This window comes from Beta vulgaris, chromosome 3, assembly GCF_026745355.1.
Source record: "Beta vulgaris subsp. vulgaris cultivar EL10 chromosome 3, EL10.2, whole genome shotgun sequence".
Classification (NCBI taxonomy): Eukaryota; Viridiplantae; Streptophyta; class Magnoliopsida; order Caryophyllales; family Amaranthaceae; genus Beta; species Beta vulgaris.
In genome coordinates this window covers 993,100-1,020,905 of record NC_079204.1, presented here as the reverse complement: position 1 = coordinate 1,020,905, position 27,806 = coordinate 993,100, and the positions used below count along the sequence as shown (strand labels likewise).

General features: G+C 35.7%; 4 protein-coding genes and 1 long non-coding RNA gene across 6 annotated transcripts; 4 read left to right on the top strand and 1 right to left on the bottom strand.

The window, feature by feature from the left end:
- Positions 1 to 473: 473 nt before the first annotated feature.
- Positions 474 to 10,660, top strand: LOC104887926 (uncharacterized). Of its 2 annotated transcripts, none has more exons than XM_019248421.3 (14): positions 474 to 726; positions 1,396 to 1,764; positions 4,069 to 4,243; positions 5,152 to 5,235; positions 5,326 to 5,567; positions 5,657 to 5,876; positions 6,184 to 6,263; positions 6,346 to 6,430; positions 7,263 to 7,394; positions 7,488 to 7,601; positions 7,716 to 7,766; positions 8,053 to 8,137; positions 8,386 to 8,442; positions 10,156 to 10,660. In XM_019248421.3, exons 2-14 carry the CDS (start codon positions 1,538 to 1,540, stop codon positions 10,257 to 10,259), a joined length of 1,656 nt encoding a protein of 551 aa, XP_019103966.1. In that variant the 5' UTR covers positions 474 to 726; positions 1,396 to 1,537; the 3' UTR covers positions 10,260 to 10,660. The 2 variants fall into 2 exon arrangements, with proteins under 2 accessions (XP_019103966.1, XP_010671015.1); XM_010672713.4 differs by having other exon boundaries at positions 1,390 to 1,764.
- Positions 9,187 to 9,370, bottom strand: LOC130590867 (uncharacterized). The gene is made up of 2 exons (XR_008968608.1): positions 9,263 to 9,370; positions 9,187 to 9,229 (listed from the first exon to the last, which is right to left on the bottom strand). It is a non-coding gene; the product is annotated as an uncharacterized LOC130590867 (long non-coding RNA).
- Positions 10,661 to 12,127: 1,467 nt separating the features above from the next.
- Positions 12,128 to 17,242, top strand: LOC104887925 (hypothetical protein). The gene is made up of 4 exons (XM_010672711.4): positions 12,128 to 12,350; positions 15,281 to 15,366; positions 15,461 to 15,584; positions 17,002 to 17,242. Exons 1-4 carry the CDS (start codon positions 12,345 to 12,347, stop codon positions 17,047 to 17,049), a joined length of 264 nt encoding a protein of 87 aa, XP_010671013.1. The 5' UTR covers positions 12,128 to 12,344; the 3' UTR covers positions 17,050 to 17,242.
- Positions 12,357 to 15,274, top strand: LOC109134601 (putative pentatricopeptide repeat-containing protein At1g10330). Its single transcript, XM_019248420.3, has one exon. The coding sequence runs from the start codon at positions 12,754 to 12,756 to the stop codon at positions 14,179 to 14,181; it is 1,428 nt and encodes a 475-aa protein (XP_019103965.1). The 5' UTR covers positions 12,357 to 12,753; the 3' UTR covers positions 14,182 to 15,274.
- A 148-nt stretch (positions 17,243 to 17,390) lies between the features above and the next one.
- On the top strand, positions 17,391 to 22,187 carry LOC104887924 (putative pentatricopeptide repeat-containing protein At3g23330). Its single transcript, XM_010672709.3, has one exon. The coding sequence runs from the start codon at positions 18,985 to 18,987 to the stop codon at positions 21,211 to 21,213; it is 2,229 nt and encodes a 742-aa protein (XP_010671011.1). The 5' UTR covers positions 17,391 to 18,984; the 3' UTR covers positions 21,214 to 22,187.
- Positions 22,188 to 27,806: the final 5,619 nt, after the last annotated feature.

Genomic DNA, 27,806 nt, shown 5'->3' with positions numbered 1-27,806 from the left:
TGGATGCATAAGTGGTTAATATAGCATTATATTACATTACATTTAGTCATTAAATGTTGTTGGATGCATAAGTGGTTAGTATAGCATTATATTACATTATATTTAGTCATTACATTGCATAAAAAGCAAACTTGCTTGGTGGAGGTGACGGAGAACTCACCTTATACCTTCGAGGTTACAAATTCGCGCCACACAGTCTACTTATGCTTGAGAGAGTAGAGATTTCCTTAATCCTCTTACTCTCAAGCGTTAAGCTGTGTAGCTAACCTGCGATAGATTTTGGTGCAGTATGATATTTCTTCTTATCAAGGGTTACTAGTGTTTAGTGGAAGGCAAAAAAAAATTACATTGCATAAAAAGTAGAGCTTTTGTTGTGAAATTATTTTCTCCACCCACACCACACACATGACACACCACAGTTATATAGTAGACAATAAAAGAAAGAGAGTACAACCAATCTCTTAAATTACTTACTTTTTTAGTTTTTTATCAACAAACAAAGCGTATTTTCAAAGATTAAACAAACCAAATAAAAAAAAAAGAAAAAAGAAAAGGTGAGGAGAGAGAAAATAGTGAAGGAGAGAGAAAATGGGGGATCATGCAAAAGCACACCCAAAGTGGTCGTCGATTCATCTTCTTCTTCACATCATCACTTCTTCTTCTTCAATTTCTCTGTATTTTCTGGGTTTTAATTCTTCACTTTTTGCTCCGGTTTTCTCTCACTAGGTATTATTACTCTCTTTCTCTCTCCTCTTTCTTCTCTTATTTTCTCACACAATTCAACTTTTTATCGCCTTAATTTTAGGGTTCCTTTTTTGTTTTGTTTTACTTTACTCGATTTAGCTACTGATCTTGATGTTATTTCATTTCTTTTATTCTTGTTCTAATTTTATGTTTGATTAGTTAGTTATTTTGTTCATTAATTTTAGTCATTGTTACTGTTATCTGTTCATTAACCGTTGAATTTTGGGGTTTAATTTTCTGTTTTATGTAATTAATTGCTTATTTTTGTCTCGATTTTAGTGATATTGATTTTTTCAATTTAGGATGTGTGATTATTATTGTCAATTTTTTTTTTTTTTTTGGAGTTGGATGCAAAAATTAGCTGATTTTAGGTTGTTGGTTGGTGTAATTCAAGCACAAGTTTCAAATGATTTATAGTTGTCAATATACCAAAATAAAAAAAGGTGTTACAGAGAACTACTAAAGGGTAGAAATTGAATATAGGGTTTTTGTTGCTTTTTCATTATTATAGCTAGTTTAATCTCCAATGGTGGTGGTAAGGAAGCGAAGATTAGATTTTGATTTTCTGATGATTTTTTTTCTTTGGCCTGTGAAATGCAATGGTTTTGAAGTGTACTAATGTTCTAATTGTTCGGTTTGGGTTAGTTTCAGCAAGAGCGTTATTGTGTAGTGGCATGCAAGAGAGAAGACGGTGATTGGTGAATCTTTGTTGTTAGAAGGTGTAGTTTACTGTACTTGTATTTTGTGGGGTGTGAGTGTTGAGGTGTAGTTGTCTAGTTGATAGATTTAAGAAATGGAAGCGGCTAGGAGGTGTTTTAGCGGGTTCAAAGCGAAAGATAAGGATAAAGGGCTGAAGAAGGAGGCTGCTGTAACTGTTGTCAAAGGGAAAGAAGGTTTAAAAACTCCAGTCAATGAGGATATGCCCTCGACTGCTACTAAGCAGAAGGTTGCAGCTGCAAAACAATACATTGAGAAGCATTATCAAGATCAGATGAAGAATTTGCAGCAAAGGAAAGAGAGGTATGCCTTTTGTTTTAATTAAGTAACTTGCTTTGCTATTTATGGACTATGCCGTTGCTGTACACGCTCTACTTGAAAACTAAAGAATCTGAAACTTTTAATTAGTTGTGGACTAATGCCTTGTTGGATTAACAACAGCTTACTAAAATCATTGTATGGCTTAATGCGAGATTCGTTCGCACTAGGACAAATAATTGGATACGGGAGACTAAATATTACTTGCCTTTTATCTGCTTTATAAGCTGTAGAGCGGAGTTTGCTGTTTTGTGTAGGATAAATACAAATTTCAAAATTTTCCTTTATCAGAGTTCATTTTAGGAATAAAAGTATGAGTAAGATTGTTTTGAAGTAAATGTAATATGTAGTTGCACGTATATTCAGTTATTGCAAGGTTGTTTTACCAATATTCTTAATGATGGAAAACTATTATTAGCAAGAGCAATAATCTTTGGCTGAGCACTGCAGTTATAGTTGTAGTCATTTGCCAACTCATAGGGCTTGTTCAGCAAAATATGCAATTGTAGCTATGGATAGATGGTTTATTAGGTATTAGAGATTTGATGTCAGCTGGTAGTGGGTTAGTAGCTAATAGCTTAATTGAGTTTGGGTACAAAAGTAGCGTCTTTTTTCCTTTCTAAAACCTTTTGTTAAATTTTCCTATCACAGGTAATGTGTATACTTGTATCCTAGACTCCTAGGATCGTATACATCAGTATGTTTGATCTTATTGTGGGATTGGTGGTCTTGGGTGTAGCTGATTTTGACGATACATCTGTTCGCCTGGTTTGTTTTGTTATCAATCTATCTTTTATGGCTTGTATAGCTGGAATAAAATGTATACCTTTAGTCTTCTACTCGACCAGCAGCCAGCTTCACATCAATTTGTTTGATCTCTTAGATACCCTTAAAGAGTTGAAATTCATTATCCTTGTTGTTGAGGAGGTGTCTGAGTTGGGGTGTATAATCTTTAAAATTTATGGTGTTGCCTAGTTCTAGAAGGACAATGGGTTTTGCAAAGGGAAATAAGTTGGGCAAAGGGAAATAAGTATGGTTTTGCAACGGGGAATAGGTTGGCCAGTGATCAGTTGATTGAATGAGTTATCCTATCAGGCTAATAACAAGTTGTGCTGAGCTTGAGTTATAATTGCTTTACCTGACTTGATCTAGTTTATACCCAAGCTCAACTCAAGTCAAAAACTAGTCCAGAGTCAGAAATTCGAAGCTTGACTCAAACTTAAACTGTATAGTTAAGATCTGGGCTTGATCAAGTTCAAGATTTGCATGTAAACGGGCTTAACTCTTGCAACCGTATGCCAAAGATTTGACCCACCTCTTTCATTTTCGAGGCTTATATATCTGGATTATTCCAATTACTTTCTGGCCATATATCTTGCCTGGGTTGTATCCTTCTGTATATATACCATCCATGATTTTCAGAATTCAGAGCCTGACATAATGTCTGAATTGGGTATGGATCCAACTGTTTGACAAGGAAAATTCTGAATAGTGTGACTCAAGTTATGATATGAATAGGGTAGAAAGTAATCTCCTTGGCCATATATGTTTATACGACAAGGAAGTTATTAGATTTTCCCTTGTTGAACTGCCGAAGTATCCATATCCATTTGGAGTGTCAAGTATCTGTCATAGATACGTCGGCTCTGGTTGATAACGAGAGGATTGAACTGAAATGAGAGGTTTAGAGCTATTTTAGAGGCTTGACCATTTAAATGATCTATTGCGTGTGTGTAGTAGATAGAGGATCTGAAGAGAGGATTGGGGCCAGGACTCTCATTCTCATAAAGCTCCCACATCCCTTTTGTTCAAGATAGAGGACTGGGAGTTCATGGAGCATTATAAACAGGATTTGGCTACTGGAGGATAGCTTCTTTTATTCATTTTAAATCCTTAATGTTCCTACTTACCCCTCAATCATGCATTAGTCCTGTTTGCTTGCAACCCAAGAGCAGCAACATGTGTAGAGAGATAGTGGTAGGGAGGGGGGAAAGATGAACGAAGGTAGTAGGTTGAACTAGATGACACTGTTCCACGGAATTTATGATGAGATAACTAGGCATATTTTCTTTTGTTTTAAATATTCCCCTAACCATAGTATGAACTCGGATAACTAAAGATTTACAGTTATTAGTGTATTATATCTGCAGCTTTCATATCTGGGACTGGGAGTTCTTTGCTCTGCGCTGACTTGTTGTTTTGTTCTTTGTGTCTTTTTTCCTTATCACGTTTTCCTAAATTGAGTTTGACATCCTTATAATGGAGCTGCATATTTTTCTTCTCATGCAGGCGTGATATATTGGAAAAGAAGTTGGCTGATGCTGATGTACCAAAGGAAGAGCAGAGTAACATACTTCAGTATCTAGAGAAAAAAGAACGAGAATATATGCGACTTCAAAGACATAAAATGGGGGCAGATGATTTTGAGCCATTGACTATGATAGGAAAGGGTGCATTTGGTGAGGTAAATTTGGTTATCTTTTTCAGTCTATGTTCTACCTTTTTGTACTTCGTACAAGATATCTAAACCTTTTATGAATCACTTCAATCTTATTGAATATTAACACAAATTCTGGTGTAGCTAATTCCAAAGACCTTTTCATGTTGGAAAAGGAGATGCTTATGAAGGGATAGATTATGTGCTAGGACATTTGTTGTGGTTTTCCTTGTCTATAGGTGTAACTTCAATCTGTCATTAGGCTAGTTCTAAAAGCTCTTTACTGAGTTTTTCTTGATTGTTCTTGGAACTATGTGGTTTCACTATGAAGCTTTCTTTCTTATGTTGCAACCGTGGCCTGCGTGCGGCATGGCCCACGAAAATAGTGCCATGCCATTCATGCCAGCACGGCCTGTGAACCGAGTGTGGCGGGTCATGCAGTCCCACAGGCAATCTCTCACATTTTTTCTACAGTTGTAGATTGACCATGCTGTTCTTTGCTAAACTTGGCAGAGGCACGAACCATTAGAGGGGCCTCTGCACATTTATTGCCACCTTTGCAACCTGTGGTATAGTGTGGAAGCTTCCGACATTGAGTCCTACATTGCAGGAGATTTCATGATTATCTGATAGTGACTTGTCAAAGTCTTCCTCATTCTGTGAACTTTGTAATATCCAGTAGCAAGATATATGTGCTGATTGTCGCCCTTATGTTTTTTGTAATGGGTATAAGTTCTAGATAAGTTTCAGTCGCAAAAAAATTATGAGAGATCCGTTAGCCCCTGTAAGAAGAACAGCAAGACAACAGAGGTCATGCGGACTTCTCAAAATATAATTTGTGTGGTGACTACTATGTGCTCCATTGTCTCACTGTAATGATGCTATCATCCTAGTGCAGCCTTTGAGCATGTGTAACAGATCTATTGTCGTTTCAGGTGAGAATTTGCAGAGAGAAATCAACTAGCCATGTGTATGCTATGAAGAAACTCAAGAAGTCTGAGATGCTTCGAAGAGGCCAGGTATATATTCTGTTCAATTTGTCTATATATCACCAGATTTGATGGCTTGTCACATAAAGCTGAGCGCTTACTTGTTCCAAATTTCTACAGGTGGAGCATGTAAAAGCTGAAAGAAACTTACTTGCGGAGGTTGACAGCAATTGCATTGTCAAGCTTTACTGTTCTTTTCAAGATGATGAGTACCTTTACCTCATTATGGAATATCTTCCTGGTGGGGATATGATGACTTTACTCATGCGCAAGGATACACTAACTGAAGACGAGGCTAGGTTTTATGTTGCCGAAACTGTCCTTGCCATTGAATCCATCCATAAGCATAATTATATACACAGGTATTCATGTGTTTTGTGAATGAATTCTTTAGCTTGGCTGATATTTTACTGTGGTGAAGAGATTAACCTTCCAGTATTTATTGATGCAGAGACATCAAACCTGATAATCTACTGCTTGATAGATATGGTCACATGAAACTTTCGGATTTTGGATTGTGTAAACCATTGGACTGCCGAGGTCTTCAGGAAAAGGATTTTTCTGTGGGGAACAACTTAAGTGGAGCTCTTCAGAGTGACGGCCGTCCTGTACCTCCAAAACGCACACAGCAGGAGCAACTGCAACATTGGCAAAAGAACAGGAGAATGCTTGTAAGTCTTATCGTGTTTTCCCTGAATAGTTTACTAGAGTCCATGAGATGTAAGTTTTACCAAAGTTGGTTTTCGATTAATTAATCTCTCGTGTAGAAGGCACTGACTGTGACCTGGGTTAATTTATACAGTATGAGATGGGAGCATTATAAGTTTTTTCTTTTTGTCTCTGAAGATCGTGGTCGTCATCTTCTCTTAGCATGCTTTGTGGAAAAATTTAAGGGATCTTCTTGCTGCACTGTGTTAGTACTTAATTAGATATTTACTGCGATATGGGTGGATGACATTTAAGTTGTGCATGTTGCAGGCTTATTCAACAGTTGGCACACCAGATTATATTGCCCCAGAAGTGCTGCTAAAGAAAGGATATGGCATGGAATGCGATTGGTTAAGCATCTAAACTTATTGCATAATGAGCTTTCTACATATCTATAGTATTTTGTTTCACAGTTATTTTTCACATGGACAGGTGGTCTCTGGGGGCAATCATGTATGAAATGCTTGTAGGATATCCACCATTTTATTCAGATGACCCTATGTCGACTTGTAGGAAGGTGAGCTTTTATTTTTAGCCTTTTCTGTTGACCTGTATACCATATACTCATGAACAGTGGTTGTGAAATTGTTAACTGTTTAATGTTTGTTATGACATGCTTGAGACTTGAGATTATATATTGCGGATTCTATTATATTTCGATGTTCTCTACAGTTGGTTTTTACCCCATGTGGATAGTGGACTTGACTTTCTTGGTTTTTCCGGTAGTCGTTTTGTATGTTCCCTTGCTTGTTACTTACAGGTGAAGGTTTTATAATTGTTGTGTCATAAGATGCTAGACATTTTGAGATTTGTTTGGTCACTTGTGAAGGACCATGACCCCCCACCCAGCCACCCCCCTTTTAACTGTTAAGAATGGCCATTTTTCAATAGAAAGATGGCAACAGTGCTGGCATTGCTTCAGCTCTGGGTTATGGGCTAGATAGATAACATATTTAATGGTGATGATAAAATAAATTAGATAGTGAACTTCTGTTTTCTTGTCATTGTGCTTCAATTAGCCAGCAAGTCGATGCCTTTCGTATAGATCTAATGTTCGCAATCTCCAATGCTTCATCACAGGCAGGATCTTATCTAAAACCGTTGGGATGATAAATGTTAATGACTTAGACGAAGAATCTTATTTTTACTTTTCTGCTAAAAGAAAGCCTTTGACTGATGGCATTTTGCTACCACACAACACTTACTTCCATTTAGGAAAAGGGAACGTGCACCTCTTTTTTTTAGTCAAGGAAAGGCGGGCTCCTTTGGGTGTTATTATTTGTTACTGTTTATTGCATCTTTAACCGTCTTCAGGTTTTCATGTTTATTATATCTTTCTCTGTATTCAGATTGTTAACTGGAGGCACCATCTAAAATTTCCTGAAGAAGCTAGGTTATCACGGGAAGCAAAAGATCTTATATGTAAACTTCTTTGCAATGTTGAGCAACGGCTTGGAACCAAAGGTGCAGATGAAATAAAGGTGTTCTCTGGTTCCATGATAATTATTGCAGTTTGGATGGGCAGAGAGTATGATCTCATAGTTGTTGACTTGTTTTGTTTCCGATGCTATCAGGCTCATCCATGGTTTAAGGGCATTGATTGGGATAAATTGTACAAAATGGAAGCTGCATTTCTTCCTGAAGTAAATGATGAACTAGACACACAGAACTTTGAAAAATTTGACGAGGTTTGCTAGTTCAAACTCAAGCTTTTTTTCGTGCCAGAACTCTCAAAGAGTAAAATGGCTGATTTTTCTTGTCCCATTCATTCTTTACCATTCATTGATGTATTGGTATTGCAGACGGACAAGCAACCTCATCCGACTAACCCCAAATCTGGCCCTTGGAGAAAGGTGAGTGTGAAGTTATATGTTATAGGTATGATTGTATGATAGAACACTTACTGGAAGATCCATTGGGAGTATTGCGGTTCTGATCCTAAGATTCATTTATGTGTGGTGTAACCGAGGCTTTTGCAATATGGATTGCGCTGCTGATTGTTAAGCATAAATTATTGAATGTGAATTTGCTGAATCTGCAATATTGGGATGTTAACCTGTTAGTTTGGTGCGTGCGTTCTTGGTGTAAAAGATCTGGAATTGCTTCTTACCTTTATTTTGGGTGTTCTTGGTGCTGCAGATGCTCTCATCAACAGATGTCAACTTTGTCGGATATACGTATAAGAATTTTGAAATTGTCAACGACCATGAAGTACCGGGGATTTGTAAGCCCTCTCATCTCATTAAAATGTTTTTTCATTTGCAAATAGCTATATTGTGTGGTTCAATACCACCAAGCTGGAAAGAACTTATTCCTTGGGTAAGGGATTACCTATCACAAAAATATTTGTCTTCATTCTTCTGATAGTGTTTACAGGAATGTTAGCAAAACCCTTCTGACTGGTTGAGAATATAATACCACAGTATAACTTTTTGATAGATCTTGCTTCTGATCTATCTATTCTTCTTGCAGCTGAAATCAAGAAAAAGAGTAGCAAACCCAAGAGGCCAACCATCAAGTCTCTTTTTGGTATGTATTCAATATTGATAGCTTGAAGGATGTAATATGCACACAAAACCCATCTTTGCTTCTCCTTAGAGAAATAAGCATTTGAGTCTGCTTTTCCTTATACTGAAATGTTAGCGGACCATTCCCTTTTTAGTTGGATGGTAGAGGGGATCTATTAATTATGAGTGGCATTCAATGTGGAGTCCTGAGAAATCTTGAGAAGACTAAGATGAAAAGAGAAAAATAGAGGTTTTTCTGTACAAGTGAGAATTGTTAGCGTCAAAGAATATGTTTAATGCTGTCACTTCAATTGGGTGCAAATACTTGCATAGTAAAATGTCATGCTGGACAACCACTTGGTAACTGTGTCATTTTCTAAAAATTTCATTGGATTTATTATTCTTTTGGTGAAAATTTCTACAATTTGATGTCTATGTTGAAATATGTGATCTTCTAATATTACTTGTTGGCAAAACTAGCGGTTCTAGTAGCTGGTAGCTCTTTTACCAGGTAATTGTTAGCAGTTAGCTGCCAAAGTAGCTCCTCAAACATGTATTTGGAAGGAAAATAGCTTTTAACTTAACTTTGCGTAGGTAATAGTAGCAGTGCAATTAGCTTTTTGATGAAATGTTGCATTAGCCAACTTTTCTGAAAAGCTACTTCAACTCGGAATTCTTAATCTCTACTTTACTGAGCACTGATTTTCCACTTTTGTAGCATGCAAAACATTACTTGTTACTTGAAAATCTGTTTTTTGGATGAAGAATGATAAACCAAGCACAGTGTTTGGATTCAAGAGTCCACATACCTCTTGTCCATTTGGATTCAAGAGTCCACATACCTCTTGTCCATTCCAAAATACCCCTCATTAAGTTATTGAAATGTCCATTGTACCTCTACACAAGGCAACAATATTAATTCATCATTGTGATGAATGTATCATCCATTGATTCTAGAATCTAGACAAGCCTTAAGTTTTAGTTAGATTTTTTTTTCTTTTGGATCATTACTTTAAACTTCCATGCCACCTGTTAACATTTTAGATTATGGCTAGTGAATACAATACCTTTTGGATTACAAATTCAATAGCCTATTCTTATGGTGACAGTTTTTTTTTTTGTGTTTATAAAAATCTGCGTTATTTATTTACCTTTTATCATCACTTACTCCCTCCGTCTTCTTTTTAGGTGCTTCACTTATTATGGGAGAATAATTGTTTGTTGTACTTGTCACTCATTAATATTTGGCTTTAGATACTTGGTTTTTTGTCAGTCTTATGAGATTTTTTCAAGCTTGAATGGATAAGAGAGGAAGCTTCGGATAGGTGTGAGTGCAATGGAAGAGCAAAGAAGAAATATCAAGGAGGCGTTGTACTGATTGGGGGGGGGGGGGGGGGAAGCTTTTTCAGTTTGGCGTGCATCTGGATTTTGGGAAGACCAGCCCTCGTTGATTAGGAATGGAATTGCATTTCAGCGCTAGATCAGTTATATAATTAGCAACAGATCTGTCACTAGCTTGCTTTCGGGGAACTATGTTGCTATATGTGACCTCTGCAACTATATATGTTGTGTACATGTGTTTTCATTTGTGGTGTGTGTCTCGTGTTTGGATGATCTCAAGCTTTAATCTAACAATACCTTGTGCTGTTGGGTATAAAATCTTGACTGGTTTTGATCAATTGTTCACATTGCTATGCCTGTACTTTTCTTCTCAATTGCCACTCTGCTTTTTCAGATGATGAGTCACAGACTTCTTCAAAGCAGCCTGGTCAAGGGAGTTTCCTCAATCTTTTGCCAACTCATCCCGAAGTTCCTGAGAAACAGAGAGAACCCTTGTAAATCTTGCTAACTTCTCTGGATATCAGATAATATGATCAAGTAGGCTATCTTAGTGTTGATTTTGAATCGGACAGTTTTGGTTCATTGACTACTGCGTATCAATTGGCTCCGAGGATGCGTTGGAGAAAGATGCTTTGGGAAGGGTTCGGGGATAATGTCGTAAGATAGAGTGATTATTTGGACCTTGAATTCGATGTCAATCTTTTGTAAATTAATAGCCCAAAGTGTATATGTTTATATTCAGTTGATTGTTTTTGCTGTGTTCTCTCCAGAAATGATAGTTACAACATAGGAGCTATCTGCTTCTCTAAAAAGAAAAAAATGTAATTATTTTTCAAATTGATTGACCACATTATACGCTGTGTAATCTCCGCTTTGTAATGCCATTTGTTTTGTTGTGACTCGGTTGTTTTTTTGGTTTATGCACATTACAGTCTGCGCAATACTAATTTAATGCGAAGCCAAACAAATTTGAAGTGTTTTTGTTGCTTGTAAATTGGTTGTGCATAAGCATACGGAAATGAAACGACAGAGGTATACAACAAAGCGTGGATTATGCACTAGGGTGCACCATGCTCATTGTGCAGACACAAATAAACTCAAGTCTGCACACTAACATAGTCACATCCTTGGTGTTTGATTACACACGTCCTCAAACTCCCATAACTTGCCCTTTCATTCACTATATGTCTGTCGTTGTACAAACAGAAAATTTGTTCATAATCAAGGAACTCGAGATAGCTTTTATGCCGGTCCCTCTTTCTACACTTCTAAGATGTGGAAGTGTAGAATTAGGGTCCAAAATAAGGAGATGCAAAATAGGAAATGTTGTGGCTACACGCTATTTGAGTTAGGGTTGTTTTGAATAATGGCATACTAGTGAGAAGAGTGCTACTTAATCTCGTCGATCATTTATTACTCTCAAGCATATTATGGCCATTTTGTTAAATGAATAGTGTTTGAAAGAGTAACTATAATAAATGACTAAAATATGTAGCTTGAGTACTTATAGGTACAATATTTTTTTCGTTAAATTACAACTTCAATGTTCGAAAATACAATATGTATAAACTATTAAGACATAACTTCTATACTTCGCTACAAAATTACTTAGAAGCGTCTCAAAAAAAATTGAAATTACATTTATAACTTTTTGTTTCTTTTTCCCTAAACCACCATCCTACCACCAATCACCTCACTCCACCAACACCCCCATTGCCACAACCACCCACAACCACCTACCAGCAACCCCCACCCCCACCCCCAGCCCCTACCCGTGTGCAAGCCACCATGAACAAGTCGCAAAAACCCAAAAGAAATTCAGTCAATCTAGACGTTTCCACCTTGGCGGAAACGTCTAGGTCGGACGTTTCCACAGTGGACGCGACTGAACTTTTTTTTTTTGGCGTGGTCTCGGTGGTAGTTGTGGGAGTGGAGGTGGTGGTTGTGGAAAAGAAAAGAAAAGAAAAAAAGGGAAGGGTAAAGTTGGAGATGTTTGGTGGGATCGGGGCAATTTTAAGTAATTTGTAAACCAATATACAAGTACAATATGCTACAAGAAGGATCCTCAATTTTGTCCTCATTGCAAGAGAATTCTTCCTACTTTCAAAAGAAAAAGTACATCCTCATAAGGTGCGTTCTTTTCACCTTATATAAATAATTTTTAGATCTAATTAGGTTCAATCGAGTATGATCAGATATAAACATAAAGTAAAATCAAGACTAAGATCCAATCAAATCTAATGAAATTACCTTCAATAAATTCAAATAAATAGAACATACTTGTAATATATTGGTTCGAGATTTGTCATTTCTCCACGCTATAATTCGTTGGTAAAAAGTTATACTTTCTCCGTTCTGAAACATTTTTCTCTTTTAGAAAAGTGTTTTACTTGAAGGAGGAAGTATAGTATAGGACCTCAATTCAGTGAGTCCGTCGTTCTTCGTTTCGTTCCTTTTTAGCTAAATCTTTGTCAAATACTACTACTCTTTATTGCTAACAATTTTCTGTTCTTCAATAATTTTCTACACATCTTCCAGTACTTGAGCAAGAATCGTTAAAACTCTTTCTCCAAATCTGTCAACATGCAGGTACTTTTTTTTATTATCTTCTAATTTATCTTCTACCTTCAAAATTCTGTCTTTGTGTTCATCCTAACTTCTGTTTTGCTTACATCTCATGAAACCCTAACCCTAAATTTCCGCAACAACATTTACAAATAGTGGGAAGAGGGATTTCCCCCCCTTATTGTTAATCAATTAGGTTTATGCTTTCAATTTAGAACTTTACTTGAACCTTTCTATATGAAGTATAATTTTTTCGGGATTTTTGCTTCTACTCTCTGTTCAAACAAATTAGGTTTTGTACTGAGAAATGGGTGTCGTAAATTGGGATCAGAAAGCCCTAATTTCTATGCAATTTGCTATGTTATGTAGGAGTATTAGTTCCTAGCTAGCTTTTTAGTAATTCAAGATTGTCTTTTTTTTGGTTGAAATGTTTTATACTTCAGAGCAGTTACTTCAGCTTCTCCAGCACTACACTAAGAACACTAATAAAATTAAACAAGTCCAAGCTCTAAGTATCACTAATGGGTACCTTCAATTCAACCCTGCTGACGCTTCGAAACTGAAATGGATGAGTACCCTTTTGTTTAATGCCTTGATTAGATGCTATCTCAATGTTGGCCAGCCAAATAAGTCCATGCTGCTATTAACTCACATGCTTGCTCATCGTGCTCCACCAAACAAATTCACTTTCACTTCTCTTATCAAAGCAGTTTCTTCTTCCTCGCTTTTGTTGTCTTTTATAGTAGGTAGGTCCCTTCACTCCCATGTCATTAGACGTGGTTTGGCGCTTGACCCTTTTATACAAACGTCATTTGTTAGCTTTTATGGGAAACATGGGTCTTTTAGTGAGGCTCAGTTGGTTTTTGAGGAAATCTTGGAGCCCTGCATTGTTTCACATAATGTGATGTTGGATGTATTTGCTAAATATGGGGATATGGATTCGTCTGTGTTGTTATTTGAGCAAATGTGTAAGCGGGATGTTTTCTCTTGGACGAGTTTGATTCATGGGTTTGGAAGCAATGGATTTTTTCTGAGTGCAATTAGATATTTCGAGAAGATGATGGTGGATGATGATGTAATTAGTGGTGTTGTCAGGCCTAATGAAGCTACATTTGTTAGTGTCCTTTCGGCATGTGAGAATCTAGATGCTGGAAAGACTCTATGTTTAGGCAAGCAATTGCATGGCTACATTGTCAAGAATGAGATAGCATTGACTGTTTACATCGGGACTGCACTGATATCATTTTATGGGAAATTAGGTTGTTTGATTAGTGCTATGAAAGTCTTTGGCCAAATGGAAACAAAGGAAGTGTGCACTTGGAATGCTATGATTTTGTCATGCGCGTTGAATGGTAGGGAGCAGCTTGCTCTTGATATTTTCAAGAGGATGCAGCAGGAGAAGATTTGGCCAAATGAAGTTACCTATGTTGCTGTTCTTACAGCTTGTACTCGTGCTAAATTTGTGAAACTAGGGTTGGAGTTGTTTAGGTCTATGTCCCAAGAATATGGTATTTTCCCTAGGATGGAACACTATGGATGTGTTGTTGATCTTCTGGGTAGAGCAGGGTTTTTAGTAGAGGCTGAAAACTTTGTCAAGGAGATGCCATTTGAGCCTGATGATACTGTTTTAGGAGCACTTCTGGGGGCATGTAAGCTTCATGGAGCCCTTGATTTGGGTGATAAAGTAGGTGGAAGATTATTCGGGTTGCAGACAAGACATTCTGGAAAATATATTGCTTTATGGGACATTAATGCATCTGCAGAGAAATGGAATTCTGCTGCTGATTTGAGACAAGTAATGGTTGATGCAGGAATTCGTAAAGTTGAAGCTTTCAGTTTTGTTGACCCTCAGTAAATCTCAGAATGGGTATGTCGATGTGAAATTTGTTTTAGAATTTTGCCAATGAAGTCGGTTCATTCTTTCTTATGAAGGAACTCTAATGAGGGTGACTAAGGGCTGTTCACGTAAGCTTGCAACTTCCCATCTATTGTTGTACATTCATCATATCCCTCTTTCTATTGCTTTTACAATGGCAAGTGTCGTGGGAGACACTCCTATGGTGGTCAAATTTAGTTCATATTGAAGATTCTTACTCAATAGTCATGTAATTGTTCTTCATATTTCCTGATCTATTCGACATAGACGGATATCTTGATTTTGTACAAGTACAGCTGAGCCTTAAAAGTTTATTTCCCCAGCATGTTGCCCTAAATGCCTATAACTCAACTAGTTCTTGGCAAATAAGTTACCATTAACGTATGTCAATTTGGTGATGCAAGAGTGGATTGGCTTAGTTATGAAGTATAAACCTGGCTAGGTATGTGGTGATACATGTCCTCATTTTTACAGGGAATATCAATCCGTATGTGTGGAAATTCGAGGAGGAGTTTGCTTTTACTTTTTTTAATGTAATCATGTAACCATATCTGTTCTTACATCCTCTATTTGATTTTCTGCTGGTTAAATGGACTGCACCAGTGCACTGACTTTAGAGCTAATACTAAAGTAAAGTCATAAAATATGCAATGGACTTGAATGTGGAAATTGAATTGAATCTTCTGGCTGTTCTGCCTGTACCACTCGTCAGTTTTTATAGACCAGACTACTTCTAGTCTCTAGATTTGTCATCTAATTTCTCATGTTTAAGTGCTTCAACTGCCTTATTCTCTGATTGCTTGACCAGGTTAAAGTAATGCTCCCAAATACCTACTGCTGTTCCGATTGCTTTTTGCTTGTATAGTTGTATCATGGGGTTTCGTTTCACTTTGCGGTTTCTTGCTTTTCTTGTGTTTATGGCTGCACTTCCCAGCTTCCTACCTGCATGTGTGATGGACACTAATAAATTATTGAGTTTCAGGTTTATGAATCTTTGAAATTGAATGTTCCCTCTGCGTGATGTTGTTTAAGTTGCTGAATATTTTCAATTGCTGAATTTTTATGTTTTTGTGTATAGGCCAGTGATAGATTTAACATCAATTCCCAACTTGAGCATCTTCAAGCGAAATACGTTGGGACTGGGCATGCAGATTTGAACAGATTGTATGCTTCTCTTTTACGAGATCTATGATTTTGGTTATTACACAGTGATTTTATGGTTACATGGTTCTAATGTTTGATCTTATTTACTGAACAGTGAATGGGCTGTTAACATCCAACGTGATAGCTATGCTTCCTATGTTGGGCATTACCCTATGCTTGCATACTTTGCTATTGCAGAAAATGAATCTATTGGAAGAGAGCGTTACAATTTCATGCAGGTTTGTTTATACAGTCCTCTATGGTTGTGTTTACTTTTTATTGTCCATATGTAAGCTTTTTGTTGGTGCTGGATTTGTCTTAATAAGAAACTTTTGTTTGATGCTTATTAGGTAAAAGGGATATAATCTGGTGTTCAGGGCCATTTTTGGATATAATCCCCACAATTGCTCCCCATCCTGTGGTAACCTGCAACTTGTAAAACCATGTTAAAGTTAACAGAAAATCCGACACTGTCAAATATATGGAGCTTTTTCAAAATAAACGAAAACTATAATTTTAATTATTTTCAAAGAAACACCCAAAAAATATTTCCTTCCTCACGCTATCTTTTAATCTTTCCCGATTACCTGCCACTCTCTCTTTGTTGACTGGCCATCTGTCCATCACCTCTCCCACCGTTATGCTTCCCCTTCCCCCCCCCCCCTCCCTGTTGTTGCTTGTTTGATTTGCTCCTGGAGACTATTGAAAGTTACAGTGTTGGACTAATTTATCCGAGGAAACTTTTGATGGGTTCGTACCAATAGAGAACCGGTGAAGGGGGTTTACTTTTTGTTGTTTCTTTGCTAAACAAGTAAAATACCCCAGATTCCTCAAATTTATCTCTCTACTATATTGGTCGGTCCATAAATAGTTGACTATTTGCCTTAAATTAAAAATCTACCTCATTCAACCCAGCTAATCTATGTGATGTAGCCATTTAGGTCTCTCCAATAACTCTCTCTCTTTCTCACTCTTTCTTCATACTCATGTGATGTCGGGCTCTCTACTAACTTTTTTTCTTAATCAATTTTTTATGTTTACTTTCACCCTATATACTAATAAATGATCTATACTCTACTATCTACTCTTAATATGCCTTTTCAAACCTGATTGGATACTAGTTGGGGATGTAGGAAGTAGGTTTTTTAATTTTCTGTCTTACTATTTTAACGATGGGGTTCTATTGTTTGAAAACAAAAAATTTAGATATGTTAAACATTGTTAACCTTTTTGCACTATTTTTAATGAGACTTTACAAGTTGGGGATTACCGCATGGAGAGATGCGAATCTAGGTATTAATCAGAAAATGGCTGAAAACATAAGAGTTATATAGGATAATGCGAAATCGAAAACAGAAATTAGCTGTGATAATTGCAAGTTTCTTGCAGACTGCTGTTTACAAACGCAATTACACAAATCATCACCTGGTCCCTGAGCACCTGATTGTCTAATTTATTTATTCTTATTTTCTGTGTTTGGTGGTGTTGCTTTCTGAACATGCCAAGTTTCTGCATGCATTCCGTCTTCTATGAACTAGTCTCTTCCGGAGACCCTCATAGTTTTGGGTCATTACATGAATTCTCTTTTGAGATCACTTTTCATATGCTATACTCAATCACTCATGAATGCTTCTCAATCATAAAAATGTTCTGCAGAAAATGTTGCTGCCTTGTGGCCTTCCTCCTGAAAGAGAAGATGACTGATAAATGAGGCTACACTTGGCTACCATAATTCCTTACGTTTGGTGCATCTTGTGTGCTTCCATTGGGAGTTTTGGCGAATATAATTGTTAAAAGGATTTCTTTGTTGCTTCTCAGTCGAAAAATTTAGTATCAACTTACTGGTTTGTGATTAATGTTGAACAGATTATGGTTTAACACTCAGTTTGGCTTTGAAGTAAGGCTACTAAATTTTAAATCCCCCCCCCCCCCTTTCCACCTATTAAAGGGGCTCTATGCTAGCACTTTTATGTGTTCTAGTGTAACAAGCTACTACTACTATACCTGGTATAGTGACAGGGAGAATACCGATAAGTGTAGAGTAGGCTTGAGTCTAGTGGTTAAGGTTTGATCTTATGACTTTAAGGTCATGAGATCAAATTTTACTAGGGATGCTTTGGGGTTGAGGTTTCCGTAATCATCTCCCCCTTCACTCCCAAAGAGGCAAAGAGCAAAGTTGAGTGGTATATTTGCAACTTGTAAGAGGTGTTAGTTCAGTAGAGTCTTTACGCAAGCGACTAGAAAAACATATGCTTTTGCGGTTTTGCCTATAATGGAAGGAAGGAGAGTGTTAGTAAAGATATTTTAATTTCTATTTTGCCAATTCACTCAACCAACATTTAGCATGAAAGGCTTTTTTCAATATCTTATTAAACCTTAGACGTATATGGCGAAATTTGAAATATTAAGGATTTATGGTGAATCTTTGAAAACCTCAAAGTTTTCATGAAAAAATCGAGAAGATAATGGGAACAATCACCTAGAAAAAAAAGATAACAATCATGATAAAATAGAAAGAACTTTTTGTAATTAAGGGTGTATAACGTAACTTTTGAGATTATAAAGATTTTATGTTAGAAGAAGATAGTTTTTTAATTGAATTATTTTCCAAAACAATTCAAAAAGATTTATGTGCGGAATTTTTTAATGGGAGTTCAATATGTGTTCTTTTGATTTTTTGTTTTCCTATTAAAAGAAGATAGCTTGTTTTGTAATAGAATATTAATTGAAAAAATATTTTACAAATGATTTATGTGGAGAATTTTTTAATGAAAGCGTGATACATAACCTGTTTGGCTTTTGTTTTAGTATAATACAATAGACGATGAAATGTAAGACTCTATAAAAGTGGAAGCATCAAAACAACATTTTTTAATTATAAAAGTATATAATTTTTGAAACTTTCTCTTGATAAAATTTGTTTGATCACAATGTGGCAAAAAGAAAGTTAACCCCGCATATTACATAACATAACCAAGGGAATTACTAACATGAGATTAACATCAATGATATTGTTAACCCTTCAAGAAAAAAAATCAATATACTATTAAGACACATGTGTATCATTTAGATCTTTTTACAGCTGGTTCATACCATAAAATTTAAAACTTTAAAATCACAAGAATATGCCATAGAACAGAGGCGGTTAAGGCCACGTGCACTCGTGCAGGATGAGCAACTGCACAGGCCTCTGAAATATAAGGGCATAATTTTATTAGTGGTCCTCCCAAAGAAAAAAAAAATTAAATCTAATTACAAATATAAAGAGATTAATTTCTGTTTAGTGTTTTTGATTTTCTTCTCCTATTCTCTAAAAAACCCCATTTATAACTCTTCCGTCTATTCTATTTACCAAAAAAAAATTAATTTTTAAAATTAATTTTAGCACAGAATCCTAATTTTATGAGACGGTCCTGTCATAGAAGATCTATTAAAATACCGCAAAAATAAGGGGATAATGCACTAGCATGTCAACCTAAAACTAGAGCTACATTTAGCGATTCAGTACATATTTGAAGGCATTCTTAACCATGAACCCAGAAATGGTTCATAGCCTTGAATGTCCTGCACTCAGACTACAGTCTACAAATGCTAGTAAAACTGTAACAATATATTCTCTCTCCTCAATTTTGAACTTAAATGACTCCCTCCAAACTCCTGAAAACCCTTCTCAAAAACCCAAATTCAATTTCTTCAAAATCCCAAGCTAAACAACTTCATGCCCAGATCATCAAACATAAAGGATTCAACCCACATTATCTTTCCACCCTTCTATCTATCTACTGCAACCTAAACCTTTTACCTCAATCCATCAATCTCTTTAACACCCTTCAATCACCCCCACTTCTTGCTTGGAAATCTCTCATTAGATGTTACACTTGTCTTGGTTTTTGCTCTGATTGTTTGTCTTTTTTTAATCGAATGCGTGTTTCTGGGTTATACCCAGATCATAATATTTTTCCTTCTGTTGTAAAATCATGTACATTGTTGAAAAGTTTGAAACTTGGTGAATCTGTTCATGCTTGTATTATAAGGGTTGGTCTTGATGTTGATGTTTATACTTGTAATGCACTTATGAATATGTATTCCAATTTGGAGAGTTTGAGTGAGAATGTTGAGGAAAAGGGTCGCACCCGCTATGTGTTTGATGAAATGTCTAAAAGAAAGTTGGATTATAAGGGGTGTGGTGATTTGTCTAGCAATGAGGTTGATGATATTGTGAAGTTTAATTTGGATGTAATGGGTAGTAATAGTTTAGATGACTCTTCTCAAAAGGGCAGGGGATTGTGTTTTCGAAAGAGTGGTGTGCAGAAAGTATTTGAGATGATGCCAGCTAGAGATATTGTTTCATGGAATACTGTTATTGCAGGTAATGCACAAAATGGAATGTTTGAGGATGCTTTAGCAATGTTAAGGGACTTGGGAAAGGCCGGCTTAAAGCCGGATACTTTTAGTCTTTCAAGTGTTCTTCCGATGTTTTCAGAGCTCGTGGATGTTGATCGAGGGAGGGAGATTCATGGTTATGCTATTAGAAATGGTTTTGATGTTGACTTGTACGTTGGAAGTGGCTTGATTGACATGTATTCTAAGTGCAATCAAATAGAGGATGCGTACAAGGTGTTTATTCTTTTACCTCTTCGCGATAGCATCTCTTGGAACTCTGTTATTGCTGGTTGTGTGCAGAATGGTATTTTTAATGAAGCCCTTAAATTGTTTAGGAAGATGATAATGGCAAAAGTTAATCCTGGGAGTGTTTCATTTTCGAGCATCATTCCTGCTTGTGCTCATCTAACCACATTACGCTTAGGTAAGCAGTTGCATGGGTACATAATGAGGTGCAGGTTTGAGGAAAATGTACTTGTTGCTAGTTCACTAGTTGACATGTATGCGAAATGTGGGTTCATCAAGATTGCTCGGCGTATATTTGATAAGATGAAGCTACATGATACGGTGTCATGGACAGCCATGATAATGGGCTATGCTTTACATGGGCATGCTCATGATGCCATTTCCTTATTTAAACAAATGGAAATGGAGGGAGTAAAACCTAACTCTGTCGCTTTTGTAGCTGTTTTAACTGCGTGTAGTCATGCTGGGTTGATAGATGAAGCCTGGCATTACTTTAACAGCATGAGCCATGATTATAGACTATCTCCACAGCTAGAGCACTATGCTGCTATTGCAGACCTTCTTGGCCGAGCAGGAAGGTTGAATGAAGCTTATGAGTTTATCCTCAAGGTTCCTTCCCCAAATGGCAGTGTCTGGTCCACATTGCTTGCTGCTTGTCGAAAGCATAAAAACATCGAAATGGCCGAAAAAGTTTCAAGTGAATTATTTAGAGTAGATCCCAATAACATAGGTGCTTATGTTCTCCTGTCCAACACATATTCAGCTGCTAAGCGATGGAAAGATGCTGCAATGGTGAGGAAAACTATGAAGAATCAAGACATATTGAAAAAAGCAGCTTGTAGTTGGATTGAAGTGAGGAACAAATTACATGCTTTTGTAGCAGGAGATAAATCTCATCCATGTTATGAACGAATAAAGAAGGCTCTTGAAGAATTACTGGAGAAAATGGAGAAAGAAGGATATGTTCCTGATACAAGTGAAGTGCTCCATGATGTTGATGAGGAGTACAAGAAGAGTCTACTTTATAATCACAGTGAGAGACTAGCTATAGCATATGGCATCTTAAGTACACCAGAAGGAACGACGATTTGCATAACCAAGAATATACGGGTATGTAATGACTGCCATACGGCTATAAAGTTCATGTCAAATATTGTTCACAGAGAAATAATTGTTAGGGATAATAGCCGGTTTCACCATTTTAAAGATGGTAATTGTTCATGTCAAGACTATTGGTAGCATGAATCAACTAATGATACTGCAGGAATATAAAAGCGGAATATGTTATATCGGATATTTTGAGAAGTGTACATCGTTTTTAGTGGCAGGGTCCGGTGAAAGAATAGGAAATGTAATTTCACTATATCTTTTCCTAGGAACATGACCTATAACAAGAATATGTTTTTTATTGGCACGGTAGCTTTGAAGTGTGTTTTTTGGCGAGTAGGGCTAGGTGAGAAATGGTTTTCGAGGCGAACAAGTGAGAGGGGACAAATTGGCAAGTCTGCCTGGTATGTTACAATTTGGAAGAATGTGAAGAAGTTTCTGGTGAATCAATTGAACTCCATGAAAACAAACTCCAATGATTTCTCTTGCATGAGAGAGAGAAGAAAAATGTGTTACAACAGAAATCATTCTTAAAAACTGAGAACTAATAAAACTGACAAGCTGGAATTCTGTTATAACTGTCTCCTAACAAGAGAAGGAGAAATCTGGTGTGATAGAGCTGTTCGTTATGGGTATTTTGTCTTGTTCACTGGTGTATTTGCTCTGCAATGAACATTAGACTATTTTGGCTTGCAAGTTGACAGTAAGTTGCTGTCAATTAATTGAAGAATTACCCTTCTTGTCAGTGGAAGGTTTAAACCAGGAGAGATTGGACTCTTCGTTTTACTTCAAGTAACTGTGTCGGATCCTCTAGATGGACTGTGGACACTTTGACAATCCATTTCGAGCCAAAATCATGGGAAGTTTCATAAAATTACACGACTTGGAAACCTAATGTGTCCGACAAAAGTACCAGATTCCGAGTAACATAGTTTAATCACACCCAAAGATCAAATTTATACCATTTCTTGTATAGTACACATTATATCGATCTCATCTCCTTGAGCATGAATTGAGTCTGTAAATTGTATGTACGACAGACCTAGAAAGGAAAGAAAAGAAATTGAAATGACAAGAGAGTTGATGAATACTTATATTGCTTTGTATTCCCTTGGCAGCTTCTCTCGTCTTTTCCTTATAAGATTCCATATGTTTCCACAGGGGTAGTTGATACTTGATATTAGGAGGAGACCAGATAAATCTTGGATGTAAGGCTGTGTTGGACTTCATTGCTTATTTCATCTTCATACTAGATCATAGGAGTTTATAGTAAAAACTCAAAGTTCGCTTCAAAAGAAAATGAAAAGTCTATTTTATCTTTTGTCCTACATTGAAGAATAGAAGGGAAGAGTAAGGTTTATAATCAATACTCTTCGTCTACCTTTTAAGTTGAGTAGCAATTAGGTTTTTAGTGGGTTTGTGCTGATGTGCGATCACCATGTATCAGTTTATGTTCCTACAATCATATCACGCCAGTTTAGCAAAAATATGTTAGAATAAAATTAACTAATATTAAACATTGTTGCGGTCGATTCGGGTCAATTTCAAGGCGAGTCAATTTGGGATCAAGTAAATCTCGTGTCAATTAAATTAGGTCGAGTTAGGTTAGTCATATTTTATTCAAGTACTATTGTTTCCAAGGTCAAATTCAATTTTGATTGGGTTGTATAGAATTTTAGATCAACTTTAGATCTTCGGTTTTATCTCGAATTGAATTATCCGGGTTGGATCAGCTTGTTATATATATATATATAGTGATATATCATCTGAGGTAAGTAAGTTAATAGAAAGTATTATTATACCTTCTTAATTTTCTTTGAAAAACTTATGTGGATGCATGACATTTGCCACACCACACTAAGTCCAAGAAGCAGATATGAGAAAGGGTCCAGCAAGGATTCTATGGTTTTGGCATGACTGCCCTATGCTCAAGTTCGTATGAGAAATCACATCTATGGGTACGGCTGAAGCGTGACGCTTCACTAGCAATATTAATTTGTGACCTTTATTTCTTTCTTTGCATATATTATGGTTTGGAATTTGACCCATCATTTATTTTATGAGTGATATGAATAGACTATAGAACGCATGTGAGTAGAAATAGAATAATGCTCAACTTGCATAGTGATTGGGCCACATTACTCGAGTTTTCAAGTTAGGTTATGTTCTCTCTATCTTATTTCGCAAAAATAAATTCAGATAAGTTTGATAAGTTAATAAACAAATGAATGATATAAATGACTTAAATCTATCCATGATTAAAATAAGTTTTAATAAGTTATGATAAGTTTACATAGTGTACAAATAAATTAAGAGAACACACCTTTAAATTTGGAGCATTGGTATATTTTTCAGAACTTAAATTTGTTTTTTTTTTATATAAAGAAAACATTGGAAAAAGTAGGTTGAGTCATTCTTTTATCCCCTTAAATATCGGGGGACAATGGTAGTATAATTCATTAGATAGCCAATAAAGGGACCTTGAGAATGGTAGTCTTGCCGGAGCATTACAAACATGCGTGGCTTTGCTTTCTATGCAAAAGGAGGCAAAGAGCGATAGATTGATGTAACTAAAAAAAAATTAGTAAGGTATGAAAAAAAAGAAATTTAGGAGATTCTTTCCATGAGAGAAACAAATTGATGTAGCTAATTAAGTATTGTATATAATTTTTTTTGGGTACATTAAATATAATAAAGGACGGACCCTATTTTTCATACAAATATTACTTCTATATAATGATGTTATTTATATGTACTATAACCAATAGTGAATGCTAGCCTACATTTCCTCCCTATGCACCTATGCACAATGTGTCACATGTGATGTTAAGTGTCCACTCATGTAGTCATGTACATACATATATGCGTACAATGACTAGAAGAACGTTTTACCTTTATTCTTAATAGTTTCATCACATAATGATTGGTTATATATAACACCATGACAAGATTAAAGTTTCGTGTTATTGATATTCCCAATGTGTGTACTAAAAAATACATTTATAAACTTAGGTTGTGGAGCTTGTCTTGGCGTCCAACCGTTTGAGTCTCTTAGGAGACTCAAACGGGGGTAATTTGGTCATTTTATGCGTTTGAAGATTTCACGCGCGTGTGGTTGACATTTGCTTGGTACCAATGCTTGGTTATAATGGTACCATTCTCCGAAAATATTGATACCTTGGTACCAGTTCTGATAACAATTTGATACCAATGTCAGGTTATAATGGTACCATTGTGTTTTATTTTGGGTGTTTGAGTCTTTTTTGGACTCAAACCGTTGGTTACCAAGCCTTTCTCTAGGTTGTGTCTCTCTAATCTTTGTCTTTAATGTGCAAGTGTTGTAACGCGCAAATGATGACTTAATATAATGTGAAAATATGACTAAGAATTACAATTTAGTTACAGAGCTTCAATATTTTTAAGAACCACAATTTTAAAGACTATTCTCCTTTAAAATATAAATAAAGTGCAAATTATTTGAAACTTTACATATATAGTTTAATGCGTGAAAAAGCTACTAGATCAAAAATCGATTTTTTTTGTTTGTACTTTAAGTAAAAGTAGTTCACTCCAAGCTAGAGATATATACTACTCCCTCTGTTTTTTTTTATCATTCCTACTTTTCTGTGCGCGTCTTCCAATGCACGTTTTAAAACTTAAATATCTTTCATTATATATTAGTTTAAATTATAACAATTGAATATTAATAAAGTACTACTTGAGACGAATCAAACAAGACCCCACATGACTATGTTTTTTCTTATAAATTGAGAACATTTGAGAAGATTCTCTCTATGCATGAATAGTGTCAAGATTCCAAGTGAGAAAGATAAAAAAAAACAGAGGGAGTAAGTTACAATCCAGTACATTAGCCAAACAATAGTACATCTAGTAGAAGTGAAGATCTGATCTACACTCACAAGAAAAATCGAGACTAAAATTATGCCTGCCTTTAGCACTAACAAGTTATAATATGGATCAAAATAAGGACCTCCGCAAACAATAAGAGCTCATAAAAACAAAATTCTTAATGATGTCGTGAGTGTGAACTTCTTTGTATACACGAAAGTTCGAGTTAAACTTCTTTCAAATTTAGTAAGTCTAATAATGCAATATACTTCCTCCGTTTCTTTTTACTCGCTACACTTTCCATTATGGGAAGTTTTACATTACTTGCTACACTTCTTTTTTGGGAAATAAACTCTCTCTATCTCTCTCCTCCCACATGGGTCCCTTTTCTTTTTACTCTTTACCTCTCTCTTCTCCAAAAATTGCCTAGGAGTCCGTGAAATGAGAAGTGTAGCGAGTAAAAAGAAACGGAGGAAGTATTCAATATCCAAATTCCAAAGGACCCTATTCTAGCTAAGTCTTCTCTTTCTAAAAGGAGGAATAAAGCATATTTAAAGCATGGACCACTCTATTACTCTCTTGGAAAACATGCTTAAAAAACACAATACAAAAACACTTGATCAAAGCCAAACTTGAATTAAAATGTCAAGATGTACAAGTTAACGTGAACCTCGTTCACCTCATTTCCAGGCAGTATCTTCATTCGTCAACTTGAAAATGACAAAAAAAAAAAAAAAAAAAGATCACAGAATCCTAGTTGATGAAAAAGTCAGTCACCCACCTCTTCAAGATATTATAATTTTGCTTCATAATATGTTTACTTTTGACTAAGCAAACAATTTATTACTTAAGTGACTTAATCCATACCATTCTTTTCTATTAATTATAATGAGACTATGAGAAATGACCTTTATGTTCATCCATAAACTTTAATTATTGCACTAATTTGGATAAAACTTTATTAACTCATAGCTGAGTAGAAAACTCATTACTCGTTATAATTTTTTTGCATTATATATGCTTTTTTCCTTTTTAATAGTTCTATCATTTTGACTTTTAATACTGTTATATTTACAAATTTTACTTTAACTATTGGTATTATATATATATATATATATATATATATATATGTGAGATTTCGTTGGTGTTGTCTTGATATATATATTCAAAATATCAACTTTTCATAACTTTTACTTATACCTAAATAAAGATATAATTGTTCAAAGTTATATGTTGGCAGTGTAGAACTAAATAACTAGGAGGAAGCAATATGCTTCTTTGTTCCATTTACTTTTAATTGCTTGCAAAATGAGAGGAGGCATGCGATCAAGGAGAGGAGAGAGATAGCGAGAAATAAAAAAGATTAACTGTGATGATGAGATATAGAGAATTCAATGCCTAAACAAAGTACGTCACTAAATTGAAACTTATTGGGAAAAAGTGTTGCAACTAAAAGTAAAAAAAAAAAAGTATGGTATAGTTCAACTTATTGAGTTATATGATAATTTAATTGTTTATCTCTACTGATTAAAAAGCATTGCTGAGTCATGCCTCTCTAAATGCAAAACCCTAAATTAATTCTTTTTTAAAAGTAAGGAGAAGGCGCCCTAACCGGATCGGAACCTCGTACAGGTCAACCCGGTCCGACTTTGCAGACAAGGAATGGCACCCTCGAAGTGCCTCCAGTAAAGTTTGATGAGATACAAACCAAACCACTAGATCAAGTATTACTCGGTATCCTAAATTAATTATGTGATATGAATATTAGTTTTATCATTAAACCAAACAAAATTTGGTCGTGTACATCACTACATGCAATTGGACAACTTTTTTATGAATTATATATGTTTTGGTTGCCACGTTGGCTCTAGTGTTTAGAGATAACAGATAATGTAAATAGATAAACTACTAATTTAATTAACTTCTATAGATCATCTAGTTGTTGAATGTCATATATTAATAGGCCGGTGTAATTATCATGTCACGATCAAGCATATAACATATAGCTCATGTATCATTTCCGGTATATAAAGTATAAAAAGTTAATTAAAGCAAAGAACTTAGGGCCTGTTCTCTTCGGCATAAAACAGCTGAACTGAACTGAACTGATCTGAACTGAACTGAACTGATCTGAATTGAACTAAACTGAACTGATCTGAACTGAACTGAACTAAACTAAACTGAATTGAAATGAACTGAACTGAACTGAAATGAATAGTGATATGTGAGAGTAAAAGTATTGTCAAGAGCTGAACTGGTCAGAACTGAACTGAACTGGTCTGAACTGAACTGAACTGAACTGAACTGAACTGGACTGGACTGAACTGAACTGAACTGAAAATAAGCTGGGGAGAACAGGCCCTTAGTGCAAACTTTATATTAAATAGAGACAATTATAGCTGAGTCATCATTATTTTAAGTGTTATGGCCTATTAATTAAGCATAAGTTTTTGTTTGCTTTTGGTTTAAGCCTTCCTAATTGTTTATACAAGTCACAGAATCTTGTTACTCCGCCGGCCACTACTAATTATATTATTATCTATAATCATGCAAAACAAACACAAACAATGCAACTTGGAGACTTTTATCTCTTTCAGAAAACTTTACAATATATAAAAAGACATGCATATCGACTTTTTATTATTATTACTATCAAGCTAAAGTCTATCTGCTAGACATATAATCGGAAGATTAAGTGCTAGTCGGTGAGTTTTTTTTCTCTCTCTCAAACTCAAATAAGAGTGGTTCAATATTGTAATTGTATATTTGTATCTATGGTGGCAAGTAGGTGAGTCGAGTCGTGCTAGACCGAGTCATGAGGCAGGTGAATTAGGAATCTCAACCTCAATGGTATCTACCTATCCACTAGGTTCATC